This window comes from Sinocyclocheilus grahami, unplaced genomic scaffold (genome assembly GCF_001515645.1).
Source record: "Sinocyclocheilus grahami isolate Dianchi unplaced genomic scaffold, SAMN03320097.WGS_v1.1 scaffold416.1, whole genome shotgun sequence".
In the NCBI taxonomy this organism is placed as follows: Eukaryota; Metazoa; Chordata; class Actinopteri; order Cypriniformes; family Cyprinidae; genus Sinocyclocheilus; species Sinocyclocheilus grahami.
In genome coordinates this window covers 505,514-524,068 of record NW_015505595.1, presented here as the reverse complement: position 1 = coordinate 524,068, position 18,555 = coordinate 505,514, and the positions used below count along the sequence as shown (strand labels likewise).

The 18,555-nt window shown below is 36.7% G+C and overlaps 3 protein-coding genes across 4 annotated transcripts in view; 1 reads left to right on the top strand and 2 right to left on the bottom strand.

Annotated features, from left to right (window-relative positions):
- The window catches only part of LOC107551165 (branched-chain-amino-acid aminotransferase, cytosolic-like), a 13,067-nt gene extending 11,224 nt beyond the window's left edge, over positions 1–1,843 (bottom strand). Inside the window, exons 1-3 of one of the 2 annotated variants that reach the window (XM_016232683.1) lie at positions 1,633–1,843; positions 1,095–1,169; positions 424–624 (exon numbers count right to left, since the gene is read on the bottom strand). In XM_016232683.1, the coding sequence (XP_016088169.1) occupies positions 424–624; positions 1,095–1,169; positions 1,633–1,650 (294 nt within the window). In that variant the 5' untranslated portion in view covers positions 1,651–1,843. Of the gene's footprint in view, positions 1–423; positions 794–1,094; positions 1,171–1,632 lie in introns of those variants that run through there. The other variant, XM_016232684.1, reaches the window with a different exon arrangement.
- An 890-nt stretch (positions 1,844–2,733) lies between these two features.
- Positions 2,734–5,699, bottom strand: LOC107551148 (17-beta-hydroxysteroid dehydrogenase 14-like). Its single transcript, XM_016232651.1, has 9 exons — positions 5,269–5,699; positions 5,137–5,175; positions 4,936–5,039; positions 4,493–4,559; positions 4,188–4,279; positions 4,001–4,105; positions 3,849–3,916; positions 3,601–3,697; positions 2,734–3,526 (listed from the first exon to the last, which is right to left on the bottom strand). Exons 1-9 carry the CDS (start codon positions 5,354–5,356, stop codon positions 3,383–3,385), a joined length of 804 nt encoding a protein of 267 aa, XP_016088137.1. The 5' UTR covers positions 5,357–5,699; the 3' UTR covers positions 2,734–3,382.
- A 4,763-nt stretch (positions 5,700–10,462) lies between these two features.
- Positions 10,463–18,555, top strand: part of LOC107551147 (potassium voltage-gated channel subfamily A member 7-like) — a 16,126-nt gene continuing 8,033 nt past the window's right edge. Inside the window, exons 1-2 of the mRNA XM_016232650.1 lie at positions 10,463–10,669; positions 11,825–12,034. Coding sequence (XP_016088136.1) covers positions 11,854–12,034 — 181 coding nt within the window. The 5' untranslated portion in view covers positions 10,463–10,669; positions 11,825–11,853. The remainder of the gene's footprint in view (positions 10,670–11,824; positions 12,035–18,555) is intronic.

Sequence of the window (18,555 nt, the reverse complement as noted above, 5' to 3'; positions counted from 1 at the left end):
TTTGTTGCTTTCCCTTCGCTTTTTCTGAATAAAAATATTTAATTAAAAAAAAAAAAAAAAAATCATACTGACGCCAATCTTCAGAGAGGTATTGCATATAACATCATTGTCGAGCTGCATAATTAACTATATAATTTAATGTAATATAAAATTAACTAATTTGATAAGATGTTTAAGATTTAGAATTATAAACAACTTATACTTACATAAAATAATAATAATTATTAAAGGCAATATTTCGAAAATTAATGATTGCAATTGCAACATCAAGAAAAAAAAACTGCAGACATTTCATTTCTATGTTGTGGCAGAGCATCTGATAGAATTCAGGTAAAAACACCAGACTTGGGAAATAAAGTCAATTTTATTTTGAATAAATGACAAAAAGGTAGTAAGAGCCATGTGGCTCACACACTCCCTCACCTCTATGGAGTAATGCAGGGCTGAGGAAGCAGGGTGAAGGGACAGATTCTGGAAGGGCTTGATCTGAGGTGCCTGCCATCCTCCTGCTTCAGACCAGCTGACTGTCAGCATGTGGTCTGAAAACTGCTTGCCGAACACAAGGGTTGAGGGGTCTGGCTTTGGCTTCAGTGCAGGGTTCCTCTCTATGGTAAGATCTGCAGCCTGACACAAACAACCGGGGAGAGAGAGAGAGAGACAGAAAAAGAGGGAGAGAAAACGAAAAGACAGAGAGGGGTGGGGAGTAAAGTGGGCACGTGGAGAGATGTTTATTCATTATCACTGATTGCACATGCATTTGAAAAATGAATCTGGATTCATCATGCCAGTCAAGCTTTTATGGAAATTGAATTAAATTAAATTAAATTGTTGTGAGAAGGGAAGGGAGGAGTTGGGGAGGGGGGTGGAGAAAGCGTGCAAGAAAGCAAATGCACAAAGAAAAGAGACGTCAGATCCCACAAGGCGACACCGTGGCCTGCTTAACACTTCAGAAATGTGATGAGCCATAAATCTTGTGATGTGAAACTCTGAGCCAACTAAAACAAACACACAATCACAAGACCTGAGGCCCAGACTGACTTGTGGTAGCATGGAAATAAAAGTAGTGCATAAACCTGGCAGGTTTGTTTCAGTACCTTGAAGGAGAAGCTGACGAACCGCAACGACCCACATGACAGGGAGAGAGGCTGAAGAAAGCGTCCATTCAGGGCCTTAAAACACAGAAACAGAGTGTGACTTTGACCGTTTCCTTCCATAGCCCAATCAGACACAGAGCATGTTGTTCTTGACAGCTGTTGTTTAGCCCTCGTGAGATGTGAAGGTTGAGTATGTACCAGCTGTATATACCTGCATTTGTGCACAAGGAGACAGATGGCTCACACTGCTTTTAATAGCTAAAAAACCCTGAGTGAACGAGCAAAGCAAAGAAAGTGAATGTGTGTTTGCCTATTTATCCAAATCTCACATCAAACTCTTAAAACATGCATCCCGCTCATGTGATAATTGACACTTGCGTGTTGTCGATTTGCAACGACGATGATGATCTGCAGTTTAAAGCTGCAAAGTTCGGTTCTGTTGATATACTCCGCATTCGGTGTTTAGACAGAGCCGTTAATTATTGACAGAAGGCTCTGGAGATGTGGGGGAGATGGGTGCAACGGTCTTTGAACTCACCGTCCTGACCGCTGCCATCGCTGCTATCGCTGCTGTGCTGAGATGAATGGTAAACTAGTCCGTGTGGGAGCAGCAGCCCGGGACTCCCTGCGTTCCGGATTGGACCCCTAAGAAAACAGCAGCAAAGTGCTCAGGGTTTGAATCCTTCAAGGGTTCTTTATTATTTACTTAAGCGCATTCGCATTGTTTTCAACACAGACCAGTGAGATATGTGCATCAGAAGGCTTGTTTGAAATATGCTAAATAGTATTATTCGTTTTGTCACCAGCATAAAGCCATAATAAGTCAGATGCTGCTTTCTAAATAAGGAGGATTTTTTTTTTCTAAATACATATGATAAGCTTAATAATTGAGTCGATTATATAATCACCATAATATTTATCATCTATATATGAATTTTAAAAGTCATTAATGTTCCAAACAAAGCTATTCCTGTCCATCAAAGGGTTAATAGTAACCCGCGGGTAGGAGTGTCGGGTCTCTCGCATCTGATTGGATAAAAAAGTAAAGGGTCAAATCTACGCAATCAGTGGGGTTAAGCAAGGTTATGAGGAAACATTCCAGTCATTGGCCAGTATATGAGGCGTTGGTCCGATCCGGTTAAATGATTGGCTTTTGGACATTTGAAGAAATATGTTCTATGTCAATACCTTCAGCTGATGATGTGGTGAAAATAAAAATAGCCTGCCACCTGTGTTGGTCACTATTGAAAACCAGGCTGTATGGCTTTAGATTACACAGAAACCTAGTTTCTATTTGCATATTAAATTGAATTGGGGTTTCTTTCTTTGAATTTAATTTTCTGTCTCAAACTCTGAAATCTATATTAGGGATTGCTACCAAATTTACATCAATCTGATTATTATTTATTTACTGTCTTGAAACTTGCATATAATGCAGTGCATTTCCAGCTGTTTAATATAGTTAAGGACTAACAACAACATTTTGATATCAAAAGACTAACAACAGTATCAACTTGTCTTATATAATTATATCAGAATAATCCCCATTAGTGGCATTGGCCATGCTTCTGACATACTTTTTCTAGCTCATATTAAGTAAAATAATTTGACTACAAATGAGTGGAAAATGAGTGTTGAGTGTAAATTAATTACGTTTTTTTAATGAATACAAATAATTTTGTGTATGAAGCAAATCACAACCTGTCAAAAGTCATTCATTTTAAAAAATCACTACATCAAAATTGAAGATTGGATTATTGTGTAACAAACAGTCCAGAGAATGTTTACATGTAAACACCAATAAGTCTTTGCACATTCATGGTACTGTAATTCACAGTGCAGGTCCCTTACATATAATATTTAACTAATATTTGCATAAAAAAAATGAAAAACTCTGCATTTAGAATTATTAATTACTCCAAAAAAGTCATATTACTATTAGATATACAAATAAATGCAGTTGGCTTTAAATTGAACAATTATTGCACCATTTACCTGATCATAAGGCGGCATGAAAGTGCGAAATGGCAAGTGAAAGAAAAACAATTTTCAATTGCTTATAACTTCAGTAAACTTTCAATAATGTGATTGTTTAATATTAAACTTAACCTCACTCAAATAAAAGTTGTGCAAATCATTTCGCACAATGATTTGAAATGGTGCAATGATTTAAAAAAAAAATTTTTGCAAAGTCTGCAAATAGTTGCACTGAGAAGCAGCATGAAACAAGCTGTCTGAGATGAGAAATTAAGCCACAATATTTCATGGGCCTTTCCATCACTGTCCGGTTATGGAATTTGGCTTTTGAAGCTGTAGTTCAGTTCAGCCCCTCCGCTCAGAAACAAATCTATCCCAGTACAGAAAGTGGCATCAGCTGCCAAGAAGAGGGCAGCTAATCCGCTCTCAGTCTCCGTTCCCATTCGACCAATCAGCTGTTGAGTAGAATTATGTTACTAGAATATATTCAGCAGAATAGCATTGCATATTTAACCTTATGAACACCTACCTGAGCATTTTCTCCCCCCTTAATAGTGGCAGCAGCGTCTTCTGTGCGGCCAGCAAGCTCCTCCCACAGAGGCGTCATTATATTGCTTGGAGAGATGCTATAAAAGAGTTTGAATGTTAATAAACAGCACGTTCACAGATGGAAATTCAATTGGATCTGAAATAGAGAAAATCCTGAATAATTCAGATCTAAATGAAAAAGGAAGGGACAGCTTAGATGTCAGGGGTATTGGGGGTAATGTCACTCACCAGTTCACTCTCACTTGATAGCGACTCTCATCCACAGCCATTGCTTTAGTCATGGCGGTGATTGCCCCCTTGTGCAAATATGTGAGTATTACTGTTACTTCCAACTTGTAAGATGATCAAGTAAAGCACTCAGGACAAGCAGAGAAACTCACCTTGGTTGCCACATAGGGAGCCGCATCTTTCTGACCTATTGAGGCGACAAGGCTGGACAAATTGATGATGTTTCCTTGTGTTTTACGCAGAAACGGCAGCGCATACTGCCCCGAGGTAATGAAAAGAAGTTAAAAAAGTCGTTCTGCACAAGTAAAGAGACCAAGGTTTTTTACATCACTTCCTTACCTTTGAAGTAAGGAAGTAACTGATGAGGTTCAGATTAAGCAGGTCTCTAAACTCTTCCGCAGTGGTTTCATCTGTGGTCTTGTGAGGGGGGTCTGATAGGGGATTTATATATAGAAAACTATTCATTTATTAGACAATTTATTTAGAAAAATATTTATCTTCATTACGGTTTTGTAAATATTTTTTAATAAATATAATTTTTCTCCAAATAAATCAAAAAGTCCCTTGTTAAAATAAAGAGTGTAGAACAAATACAAAAGTTTAAAGTACATAAAATAACAAGGGTGAATAAAACTTTGACTTACGCCACCCAGCGTTGTTCACCAAACAGTCTATTTGTCCAAACCTCTCGATCGTCACATTGATTAATCGCTTCAAAATGATATATGGCAATAAAATTAATGAAACAATACATTTAGAAATATATGACATATTTGTTTTGGAAAAGTTCTTATGCATCATGTAAATGTAAACGACATTGTAATTATATTTATTTTTAAAAGCTTAACAAAAATCGTTTATACATTATATTTGATATTACTGATCTCAAGTTCCTTTACATGGAACCCTTTTCGAAAATGGAAGAAAAAAAAACTAAAACCATAAAAGTTGCTAGTTAATTATTAGTCAAGTGTTACTATTATTTTATCCATTTCCTCTGCATTATGCATGTGCTCTTATGTAAATACAAGTTTAAGAAGAAAAAAGAAAGGAGTAAGCCAGAGATGTTATGAACGCCAGTGGCTACCTTGATGTCGTCCTCTTTTGTCAGGTCACATGACACAAACGTGCATGATCCCAGTCCTTCCTTATTCAGCACAGACTCAAGAGACTGGCCAGCAGGCAACTCAGCTGACAATCGTAAAAAAAGAAAAGAGAAAAGAAACGTTATTGCATTTATTGGCGAAAGAGACGTACAGTCAAAAGGCTATTTAAATCAATCACATACTCTCTTGTGCGCAGAACACAACTTTGGCTCCGTTTTGCACTGCAAAGCAAACACGAAATTAATTGTAAACAAAGCAAACTCTCCCTTTACTTTCGATTACTTAATGGAAAGATAAATATGATAAACCCTTACCAAACACTTTAACGATGCCCCTTCCAATGCCTCTAGTGCCCCCAGTGACGATGGCAACTTTGTTGACATAACGCTGCGCACAAGCCATGTGTTACTACTGTACGATATACGTTCACTTATGTATACTTATGCAGCAAATGTAAATAATGTCAAATTTCTGCACAGGAGTCTGCTCGAGTAAGTCGTTTCTAGTGTACTAAATCATCTGATAGAGAAGTAGTAACCGGTCGTGTGTGTGTGTGTCAACTAGAGATGATCGCTTCCTGGACGAATCGATCTTTTGAAGCTTTTTAGTGAACTTGATGAACCGGTTCGCTGAGTCCGACTGAATCGTCTGAAATATGATCCTATTCCGGTTTCCCCAGCTCTTCCTAACCCAACAGCGCTGCTCCAGCAGGTGCTCCACAACTCCAAAGCTCCAGCAGACTGAACTGAGAACAGTCTCTCTATCGGACATCATGTCTGATAGTAAACTGAGCATGCGTGCTGGAGCGTGTGAGGTTTGCAAAGCAGCTGTATTTTGTAACACACTTAAAAAAAATCATTTTATAATTGATACAAAAATAATTTAGAATTTTATATACTTTGTCCCAACAGATATTACCAAGTAAAAAAAAAAGAACACTATCAATATAAATATTTCCATAAAAATCATCAGTGTAAATATCCTTCTGACTGAACTAGAGTTGCACAAACGAGTCAAGAGTCACTCTATGTACTAATAAACTACAGACATGCGCAAATCGAGGACTTGAATGAGGAAACGAAATGCACGTTTCTTTGGGTTCTCAAGAATTCTGTAATAAGTTGAGTTGATTAATAATAGTTTATTCACTTTATATGCGTTATCATATTTGGCGCTTTGAAAAACTTGAATGAGATACTATCCGTGCAAAGGCGAATAACACGTCGACTTAGGCCACCCTGCGTCTGTTTGTCCAAAGCTGCCGATCACACTGACTAATGGCTTCAATCTAAGAAGACATTACAATAAGAAATAATACATTTAAAACTATGTGGCATACTATGTATCATGATAAATGAAAAGTACTACATCACCATTCAAATTATTTTAAAAGTATTAAGGCCTTAAAGCAATAATTATTTTTAGTCACAAAATAGCACAAAAATACATTAGATTTTATAATTGATCTCAATTTTAATATGGAAATATTTGTAATATTCAAACCTATATGTAACATTCAAACTAAACCCTAAAACCATAAAATGATAAACTGCTAAAGCTTTTTCAAATCTATGTAATTGTTTTATTCTTCTAGGCCTACTACTACTACTAATAATGATGATAATAATAATAATAACATTATTATTATTATTATTAAGTATTATTGTAATTATTATTAAAATTATTATTTTTTATTTGTATTATTATTATTTGATGGAATAACATGTAAATCAGCCATGCACTTACACAATACTTTTTTTTAAATGCATTTCTATATTGATCGGGTTCATTGAAACAAACTGTCCAAGAGAAGCAGTTTGCAGGGGGCGGGGGAATCAGATTCCCCAAAGAGTTCAAATCTATGTAATTGTTTTATTCTTCTAGGCCTACTACTACTACTAATAATGATGATAATAATAATAATAACATTATTATTATTATTATTATTAAGTATTATTGTAATTATTATTAAAATTATTTTTTTTATTTGTATTATTATTATTTGATGGAATAACATGTAAATCAGCCATGCACTTACACAATACTTTTTTTAAATGCATTTCTATATTGATCGGGTTCATTGAAACAAACTGTCCAAGAGAAGCAGTTTGCAGGGGGCGGGGGAATCAGATTCCCCAAAGAGTGTCCACAGAAACGTCACACAGGTTATGGTACTTGTAGTTTTGGGTGCTAAGAATTTAAGATAAGAACTGAACTGAAAAATATAAATACATATTTCTAGTAACTTTTGTTCTATAAATAGGGTGTCCAGACTTCCCGGGACAGTCCCATATTTCAACTCTATTTTTAGTGACACGAGTCCGACTTATTTTGAAAAAGAAAAAAACATTTGTCCCGTAGTATTTCCACATTTCTTTACGACTGGGAGATAGAGCAAGTAGAAGTGTTCTGTCACGCGAGAACAGCCTAATCAAAGGTAACCACGCTTGTCGTAGGACAAAATTACCATTCATGCACTCATTTGTTATCGATTGCAGTAAGTGAAGGTGGAATCACGCTGAACTCCTTTTGCCTTTATTAGGGTGACCAGATTTCTCTTGGGTCAGTATGGTACAGGACGGGGACGGGGTGATATATGACCACGATATGAGACATTTTATTTGATGATATCTAAATTATATATATATATACAGGGCCGCATTAACCATTGGGCTAGGCGGGGCTGAAGCCCCGGGGCCCGGACAAGGAGGGGGCCTGTGGAGTAGATTGACTGGTCATCGGTAGCGCCGATTGCCAAAGCCCCGCCCCTCACTTATTAACGCTATTATTTAGTGGAGCTTTTCCGTATATTCCATGCATTACCTTTAGAGATTAAAAAGTAACGTTTGAATTTGGTTTACCAATCAAGTGCGTTTATTCTATATAATTCTAAAATGAAGAGAGAGGGGAAAACATGAGTTAGTCAGTAAAATCCCCAGCTATCAGGTTATTTTACTAAAGCTTAGTTGTGAAACAGCAAGTGGACCGGGCACATGGAGCAGATAAAATCACAGCGTCATCGTCCCCACAGATTTTAGGTTAGTTTGATTAACAAGTTAACAACTTGATGGATGTATATTGCTTTTTGTGTTTGAACAAAGTATATTCGCTTATGGGTTGAGAGATAAACCGGTAGAAATATATCAATCGTTTTGCGTGGCATTAAGATTTTCATTTAAACGCATTTTAAGCATTATGGTTTAAAAACAAATGTAACTTGTTCAGGGACATTAAGCAGTGGGACAGAATTCATGTTGGCAAATGCGCGCATTAAGACGGTCACGGCCTGACTCGCGTGGCGTGCACCTGCTAGTACAGCGCCAGTCTAAACTTGAGTTATTTTTCGCGCCTTGTGCTTAAACGTTCAAATGTTATGTGTCAAAATGTCTCCTCATCAACACAGTCATTTGTGTCGTAAATGAACGTTAATAGTTAAATATAAAGCAAGTGTAGTAGTAGGCTATGTGAGATCCTAATATGATGAGATTTTAAAGTGATAGTTCACCCAAAAATGAAAATACTGTCATCATTTACTCAGCCTCAAGTTGTTCTAAACCTGTATGAATTTCTTTGTTCTCCTCAACATAAAAGAAGATATTTTGAAGAATGTTCGTAACTAGAAAGTTTCTGGTCCCATTGACTCCAGTAGTGTATTTTGTTTATCATCCTATGGAAGTTGATAAATACCAGGTACACACACACACACACACCACACGTACCTCATTATTTTTCATATAAAGGCGCAAGGAGAACTGATCGCAGGACTGGCTGGACCGGAGCTAAAGTCCAGATCAGACTGTGCGCGGGGTCACAGTCCAGAAACCAGACCTCATTTGCCCCAATCCAAAGCATATTTACACTGTCTGAATCATTTCCTATCGCCTACATTGTGCACTACGTTCCATTCACTGTACAGGAAATACTACACTGTAGCCGCAGCTTCAGCATCTATTTATAGTGTAGGGGTGGGCGCTTCGGATTCTAGAGAGCATTTGATTGGACAGAAGATTTGATGACAAGCTGAAGTACGATGTGACGTCAAAAAAAAATTGTTGATCCATTTTGGCGGAAGTGACGAACTGCAAGCTTTGACTGCTTATATCTTTTAATCCGAATTTTGTCACTGTTTTGGAGCACACTGGCTTACAGATAACCTTAAGACTAACATATTGATACTAACACCCAAAAAAACTTAATTTTGATTTCATGGGGACTTTAAAGGGACAGCAGCCTAATTAAATACCTGTCTCATTAATGTTAATCAAACAACAAATTATGTTAAATAAATGTATACATGTTTAACCAACTGTATTAGAAAAACGAGTTAATTTAATATTTAATTTGCATCTTTTGTATTTGTTTTATGGTTTGTAATTTTCTTCTTTATTTTTATATAAAAAATAATGATGTAGGCTATGTGTGGTGTGTGTGTGTGTGTGTGTGTGTGTGTAGATATGTATCCCCATCCCGTACCATATTGAACCAAGAGAAATCTGGTCACCCTAATAAAGGCACAAGGAGAACTGATCGCTTCTGGTGTGTCTCTAAAAATAGAGTTGAAATACGGGACTGTCCCGGGAAAAACGGGATGTCTGGACACCCTATTTATAGAACAAAAGTTACTAGAAATATGTATTTATTTTTTTCAGTTCAGTTCTTATCTTAAATTCTTAGCACCCAAAACTACAAGTACCATAACCTGTGTGACGTTTCTGTTGACACTTTGGGGAATCTGATTCCCCCGCCCCCTGCAAACTGCTTCTCTTGGACAGTTTGTTTCAATGAACCCGATCAATATAGAAATGCATTTAAAAAAAGTATTGTGTAAGTGCATGGCTGATTACATTACTATTACACATTGGAATAAAATGAATTTTTTAAATTAATATAAATTCATGCATGACTATTTTAATGAACTACAAAATAAATACACAAGTGACTTGAAAACCTTGAAAACAAAAAGTAGAAAAATCATTATACACTTTTCAATATAAAAAAGATCCCCAGTTTGTCATTATTCTGTAAAAAAAAAAAAAAAAAAAAAAAAAATTGTTTCCAAATTTTTTTTTTTTAAAAATTTTTTTATGCCCTTTTAAAAAAAAAAGTATTAAAATCTTAGAAAAAGAAAGCAAAAATTGTGACAAACTAAAAATGTAAAATAAATAAATAAATAAATGTATTTATTAATTAATTTTACATTCTATCACACATTTATTAAAAAAAAAAAAAATTGGTTCCGAATTTTTGTATTCTGAATAATTCATTATTTGTTGGCAGAAATGCTGGGGTGGGATAAAATATCAAATAGGAAAAACCTATTATTCATACATGAAAAAAAGTGAAAAACAAATATAAAAGAGATAAATGAGAGAGACAGGCATTTAAGGTGTTTGGGACAGTGAGCTGATGAGGGGACGAGGGGCTCTGGATTGAATTTCAGCATGACAGCATTTCCCAGCGCTGCAGTGAGCGTGAGAGCAGGTGAAGACAGTGACTTACAAACAGGTTTAAGTATCTGTACTGCACTGACCAAGGGCAGGACAAAGTTTGTGGTTCAGGGCACAGGAGAAAACACCTCCTGTTGGACTCGTAGGCTAGACCGTCTGGCAGAAAGTGGGGGCAGTAGATACACAGCTCATGGTGTGGTGCAGGTAGGGAAGAAACACGAATAGCGTGGGGTAAATATTCTGGATTTACGGACACTAGTGGCAGAGGGTAAGTGGAGGCACAAACAGGGTGTCTACTCAGAAACTTTTCAGAGACCCAAACCTCTATATTCCTAATAGAACATTTCAGATTTTTGGGAGATTTTTACTCGCAAGGGATTGTGATGTTTTTGTTGAACATTTTTCACCCCTTCACCAACTTCACTTAAGTCTTGTTTTATACTTGAGGTCACGGGTTGTTTTGCTGTCTTCTTATAAACTGCCTCCTTTAACTTTTTATTTTATTTATTTATTTTTTTGTCTGAAAGTCTCGTAGTCTTATTCTCGTGGTGAGGGTCAAAGTGGTAATGGATCTGTCTGCAGGAGTCAACAAAGGGTTCGGATAGAGTACATGAAATGTTTGTATATGATTTCATGGAACGGCAGGAGAAGTTTCTGCAGAAGAATTTAAGTATGGATACTATCTTCAGTTACATAAGTGGAACAGGACTGTATAAATTGACCAAATTCTTGTTGTGGAGCAGTTTATTTATCTATTACACATTTTAGTTATATTACATTATATTACTTAGAAAATAGATAAAAAGTACTTTGTATTAATTTGCTTTTATTTTAATATATTAAATACAATTGTATTACATATACTCTGTAAAAATGATTTTGATGTAAATGAAAAAAAAATATTGGCGCATACAAGAAAGTACTATTTCAGTCTTTCTACTTAAAAAATTTCAACATGTTATTTGTTTTTTGTATTTCTAATTATTTGCATTTTTTTTTGCAATTTCTGAGTGTAATGTAATTAATCAAATGTTTTAAATTACATTTCATTTGAAGATGCATCATGTATATTTTAGCATTTTATTATTCCATAATTATTGTATACATTTTTTCAACATATTGAATTTACATAGATAGATGTACACAATAATTATGGAATGATATAAAGCTGAAATATATACATAATATTTACTTATTTTAATAAATAATTCGACACGATAGCAAATAAGTGCAAAATAATTTAACAATTTAAAATCTTTACTTAACCAGAAAATGTATTCACAAGACTGTCAGGGGATATTGGAATCGACACTAGGAGAAATGACCACTTCTGTGGCCTAACACCATTTATAGGTTTCTACAAACCTTTGACTCCTGGGTTCATGCTTGGCTGAAATGAGTGTGTTTCTACCCAATATAACAGACTGAGTGAACAAGAACGAAGAAGAAGAGATGGACAAAGGAGGAGGAGGAGGAGGATCGGATGGGGAAATGGAGGTCACAAAACAAGCAGAGGAAGAGAGCGAAAGTGACAAGAAGCTCAAGGACCAGTGCAACAAGGCAGAAAAGGGTGACAAAGAGAAGGGTGAGAGGAAGAGAGAGAATCGAAGATCTGGTTCAATGTGGAGAGGAGGTTGGGCGCTGTCCGAACGACTGGCCATCAACGTGTCAGGCATGCGCTACGAGACACAGATTCGAACCCTGGCCCAGTTCCCTGACTCTCTGCTCGGAGACCCTCAGCGCCGCCTGCGCTACTTTGACCCACTCCGCAACGAGATCTTCCTGGACCGCAATCGATTCTGCTTTGACGCCATCCTTTACTTCTATCAGTCCGGAGGTCGGTTACGGCGGCCTGCCAATGTGCCTCTGGACGTTTTCATGGATGAACTGCGCTTTTATGAGCTGGGAGAGGATATCATGGCTCGTTTCAAAGAGGATGAGGGCTTCCCCAAGGAGGAGCCTCAGCCCCTGCCAGACAATGAGATCCAGCGCAAGCTGTGGATGCTCTTTGAACACCCTGAGTCCTCTGGAGGCGCCCGCATCATCGCCATCATCAGCGTGATGGTGATTGTGGTCTCTATCCTCATCTTCTGTTTGGAGACGCTGCCTGACTTCAGAGTAGAGAAGGAGCTGAGAGAGGTGAGAGGAGCAGTGAAAGTGACTCAACAAGATGTGTGACACACATGACACTAAACACTAGCTAATTGTTATCAGTTGATATTACCATACAGAAAATGCAGGATTAATTTTTTTCATTATGGTACACATAATGCACAAAACACGAAATATGACCAACAACCTCTAGCAAAGCCATAGCAATAAGAAAGAATGTTAGAATGGCTCTTAGCATGAAGCAGATGGGTTCCTGAGCACATGAAGATGAATGAGCATAAATTAAAATTTATGACTATTAATATAGGCTATTATTTAAAGTCAGCATGAAATGGAAATCCCCCCTATCTCTTTGCTAAGTATGTTATTAAGAATGCATGCTGTTGATCTTATTGTGAACGATTTATCAATCTTTCTTGTTTTTTGACTTCATAAATTGTAATCAAATTTAATAACTTGATCTTCTGTTGAAACTAAAGGCGTGTATCTGCTGATGTACTTCTCCAATTATTAAAGGGATAGTGCACCTAAAAAAAAGAAAATTATCCCATGATTTACTCACCCTCAAGCCATCCTAGGTCTATATGACTTTCAGATTAATACAACTGGACTTATGTTTAAAAAATATCCTGGCTCTTCCGAGCTTTATAATGGCAGTGAATGGGGGGGTCAAGATTTTGAAGCAAAATTAAGTGCATGAATCCATCATAAAAAGAGCTCCACACAGCTCCGGGGGGTTAATAAAGGCCTCCTGAAGCGAATCGATGCATTTTTGTACAAAAAATATCCATATTTAAAACTTCATAAACCGTAATCTCTAGCTTCCGCTAACTGTCGTACGCACGTTCACGAGAGAGTGGTGATCCAGCGAATTACGCAGAGCATTTTTTAAATATAACTCTGATTGTACTCGTCTGAAAGAAGAAAGTCATATACACCTAGGATGGCTTGAGGGCGAGTAATTCATGGGGTAATTTTCATTTTTGGGTGAACTATCTCTTTAAGTTCACATAAATCCTGCCTCTTTTTATAACCGACCTCTTTAAGACCCACCTTCATCCAATCAACAACCGATGGACAAAACCAAGTCCGCACCCTAAATTTTTTTTTTCATTTCAATAATTCGTTTAATTAGATGTATGTCATAATATGGAAGAAAGGGTCTTTTGCTACTTCCATTACTTTAATATCAAGATTTTGAAGCAAAATTAAGTGCATGAATCCATCATAAAAAGAGCTCCACACAGCTCCGGGGGGTTAATAAAGGCCTCCTGAAGCGAATCGATGCATTTTTGTACGAAAAATATCCATATTTAAAACTTCATAAACCGTAATCTCTAGCTTCCGCTAACTGTCGTACGCACGTTCACGAGAGAGTGGTGATCCAGCGAATTACGCAGAGCATTTTTTTAATATAACTCTGATTGTACTCGTCTGAAAGAAGAAAGTCATATACACCTAGGATGGCTTGAGGGCGAGTAATTCATGGGGTAATTTTCATTTTTGGGTGAACTATCTCTTTAAGTTCACATAAATCCTGCCTCTTTTTATAACCGACCTCTTTAAGACCCACCTTCATCCAATCAACAACCGATGGACAAAACCAAGTCCGCACCCTAAATTTTTTTTTTCATTTCAATAATTCGTTTAATTAGATGTATGTCATAATATGGAAGAAAGGGTCTTTTGCTACTTCCATTACTTTAATACATTACATTATTTATTATATTTTTATTTTAAGTATTAATAGCTTTCAATAACCATTTTAAATATTAATTTAAAGACTATATGTGTGGTCACATTTTCTGTTTTAAATGGACTCTACATGACTGGGAAGGTGACAGGTTTCGCAGCAGTTTGTTGGTAATGCAGATTATCTGTGTTGACCAGCAGAAAGCTGCTTTGTTTGAAAGTGACTTCTATTTGAGCTGTGCTTCATTCATCACTACACTGTTGACAATAGAGACTTTTTTGCCTGCAAAATGTTGCTAATGTGGCTGCACCTTATTAAATATTCTCAATGTACTTGCCATCCAAAATATTATGAAAAACAATGTACAAATGTCTCCGGTAAGACCAAAAAAAGGAAAGCATATCCAAGTATAGGCAAACTTATCCAAGTAGTGTGCTGTGTACACTGCATATTGAATTTCTATCAAATGTAAAAACAATGTTTAATGCTAAATGCTAAACTTTTAAGAACACAGAGGCATTCTTACTGACTATAGGCCTATACAGATTCACTTACAAATTAAAAAATGTGTACACATTTCAAATCACACATAATAATAGGTAAGTTTAAAAGTGTGAGAAGTTGCTTTAAAAAAAGAAAACATAGACGAAAAGTGCAGGAGCAGTGTAGGGTTATTGCTGAGATTATTTTAGACGTGTCGTTAAATCTGATACACAGATTGGGAGCAGAGACTCTGGGGGGGTTGGAAAACAGTCAAGTGACGTGTCTGTGGAGAGATGTTAGCGGCGTACACAGATAAAAAAATCCGCTAACTGTCGTACGCACGTTCACGAGAGAGTGGTGATCCAGCGAATTACGCAGAGCATTTTTTTAATATAACTCTGATTGTACTCGTCTGAAAGAAGAAAGTCATATACACCTAGGATGGCTTGAGGGCGAGTAATTCATGGGGTAATTTTCATTTTTGGGTGAACTATCTCTTTAAGTTCACATAAATCCTGCCTCTTTTTATAACCGACCTCTTTAAGACCCACCTTCATCCAATCAACAACCGATGGACAAAACCAAGTCCGCACCCTAAATTTTTTTTTTCATTTCAATAATTCGTTTAATTAGATGTATGTCATAATATGGAAGAAAGGGTCTTTTGCTACTTCCATTACTTTAATACATTACATTATTTATTATATTTTTATTTTAAGTATTAATAGCTTTCAATAACCATTTTAAATATTAATTTAAAGACTATATGTGTGGTCACATTTGCTGTTTTAAATGGACTCTACATGATTGGGAAGGTGACAGGTTTCGCAGCAGTTTGTTGGTAATGCAGATTATCTGTGTTGACCAGCAGAAAGCTGCTTTGTTTGAAAGTGACTTCTATTTGAGCTGTGCTTCATTCATCACTACACTGTTGACAATAGAGACTTTTTTGCCTGCAAAATGTTGCTAATGTGGCTGCACCTTATTAAATATTCTCAATGTACTTGCCATCCAAAATATTATGAAAAACAATGTACAAATGTACAAATGTAGACCAAAAAAAGGAAAGCATATCCAAGTATAGGCAAACTTATCCAAGTAGTGTGCTGTGTACACTGCATCACTGCATACTATCAAATGTAAAAACAATGTTTAATGCTAAATGCTAAACTTTTAAGAACACAGAGGCATTCTTACTGACTATAGGCCTATACAGATTCACTTACAAATTAAAAAATGTGTACACATTTCAAATCACACATAATAATAGGTAAGTTTAAAAGTGTGAGAAGTTGCTTTAAAAAAAGAAAACATAGACGAAAAGTGCAGGAGCAGTGTAGGGTTATTGCTGAGATTATTTTAGACGTGTCGTTAAATCTGATACACAGATTGGGAGCAGAGACTCTGGGGGGGTTGGAAAACAGTCAAGTGACGTGTCTGTGGAGAGATGTTAGCGGCGTACACAGATAAAAAAAAAAGGGAAAGAGATGAGAAATTACAAGATGACAGGTGACAGTATGAAAGAGCCCCTGTGCTTGATCGAGTGAGAGAAAATAGAGAGATGCCAGGTGAGTTAGGAGCAAGGAGGGAAAACTCACGTGTTAGTAAAGAGTATCAAATTAGTTTCCCAGCAGCAACCCAACTGCTTCGGCACAAGACGGCAACCTCAACACACTGCCAAAGCAGCTCTGTAATTCTGCATGGATCAGACAGTCAACGACCAGTAAACTAAAGCTAGTGAGCGAGAAATTGTACATTCTCAAGTTTCACCTTAGAGATCACTGAGGTGCTATTTTTAGAGTAAGGACAACCCTTCAGAGCATATTAACACAGATACAGGAGCTTGTATTAATAAACAGACCCCCCTCGAATGCTGAAATAGGAATGGAAACACACTTTCACAACATCTTATGATGACTTTAGCAAAATCTAAATGCACTACGATAGGGAACACTTAATAGCCAGCTAGCCCGACACGAAATCACACACACCACACGTGCATACAAACTCACATCTCACATGTCATATTTTCTAATCTTCTATCTTGCTATTCATAAATCTGTTTTCCATGCAAACACATGCTTAGCTTTGAGTTATATGACTGGAAATTCAAGTAAGGCTATACGTGTTCATGGATCCATATTTGAAAATACCCCTACTCTGGTTACCTCTTACATACTGATGTGGTTTGTGCTCATTTACACATTAGAGTAAGTAATTTTTATGGAGTCAGAGTGATAAAGAGCAAAAATGACTGACCTTTGAGTGAAAGATCATGTTCTGTGACTCTAAACGCAGAATGGGACATTCAACTTCACTCAAGAAGTGGGTGTCAAATGGGCAACAAAATTGTTTCAGTCAGGCACTTGTTAGGCAAAACATGTTTGGTCTCAAGAGTAGTTTCAGAAATTATCTTTCTATATTAAACAGTTTTATTAACTTAAAGCTACAGTATAACGCTGTATGCCCTCTATCGGAAAAAAAACCCTTAAAATCTACATTGTATAAACTAAAACAAACATTAAAAAAAAAAGGTGTCACCATTATGCCGTTGTTTTTTACTTTTTGCAAACACTGATGTTTTTAAATAAATTATGTAATAAAAGTTTAGGCCTACATTACACTGTCACTGCACATATGATAATTGCTAGTTTGACAAGGTCAAACGTTATATAAAATGAATTCACGTTACTGTTAGAGAGCTACATGGCTATCTAGCTGTTTAACAGAATACCTGTTTGGTGAGATTTAAAAAATCGGCTGGGTTGCTTTTTAAGCCTTCCTATTCTCGGAGTTCTCGCACCTCTGAAAGTCCGATTCAGGTTTTATTACAAACTCTGTCTCTTTTCGCTGCCTTTTTTCTTAAAGGGGTCATATGATGTTGCTAAAAAGAACATTATTTTGTGTAGTTGGTGTAATGAAATGTGTTTATGTGGTTTAAGGTTCAAAAAACACATTATTTTCCACATACTGTACATTATTGTTTCTCCTCTATGCCCCGCCTTTCTGAAACGAAACGATTTTTACAAAGCTCATCATTCTGAAAAAGCGAGGTGTGCTGTGATTGGCCAGCTATCCAGTGCGTTGTGATTGGCCGAATACCTCAAGCGTGTGACGGAAATGTTACTCCCCTTACCATACTGTGATGATGTCCTGTCCAGCCGGAGCGATGATTCAAAAACATTAAAACCCATTATAAACGAGGCATTTGTTGCAACCAGTGGGGACATATGGATTATAATGACTTATACTGTCTTTTTACACGTTGCGTTGCATCGAGCCGCGTAAACATAAAACCATGTCTGCATTTGTGATCGGAGAAATGACAAACAACAAGCCCTACTCTACACTGCCCAAAAAAACTCGCTTTAAATATATAAAATATAAAAACTCTTTAAATATAAAAGAAGTACTTACAGTCTGTGAGTCAGAACAGCCGGCATTGTAGTCTACTCTCCCAGGATCAGGAAACGGTCCTCCATAAAATGTGCTGCACACATCTGAATATTTGGGTTGAAGTGTTCTGGAACAGTGTTGTAAATACAACTTAACCACTGATTTCTAGTCGTGTCCATTTTTGGAAGACCAAACAAAGTAGTTTCGCTTTCACAACGAAACACACAGCGTCTTCACGACATGGCGGCAGCAACAATACTACAGCGAGAACAAAAGTTATTTGGGCGGCGTTATGCAAATCTTCCCACATAGTGAGGTAGATATGTGGGGGCGTGTTAGAACGAGCCGTTTTAGGTAGGCGTGGTTGACTCTTAACTTTTATAAAGAATATCTCTTTGGGTTTGAGACTTTAGTCTTTGCAACTTTACAGATCTTCTTTATGCACCAAGAGCTTGTAACACTCCAAAGAG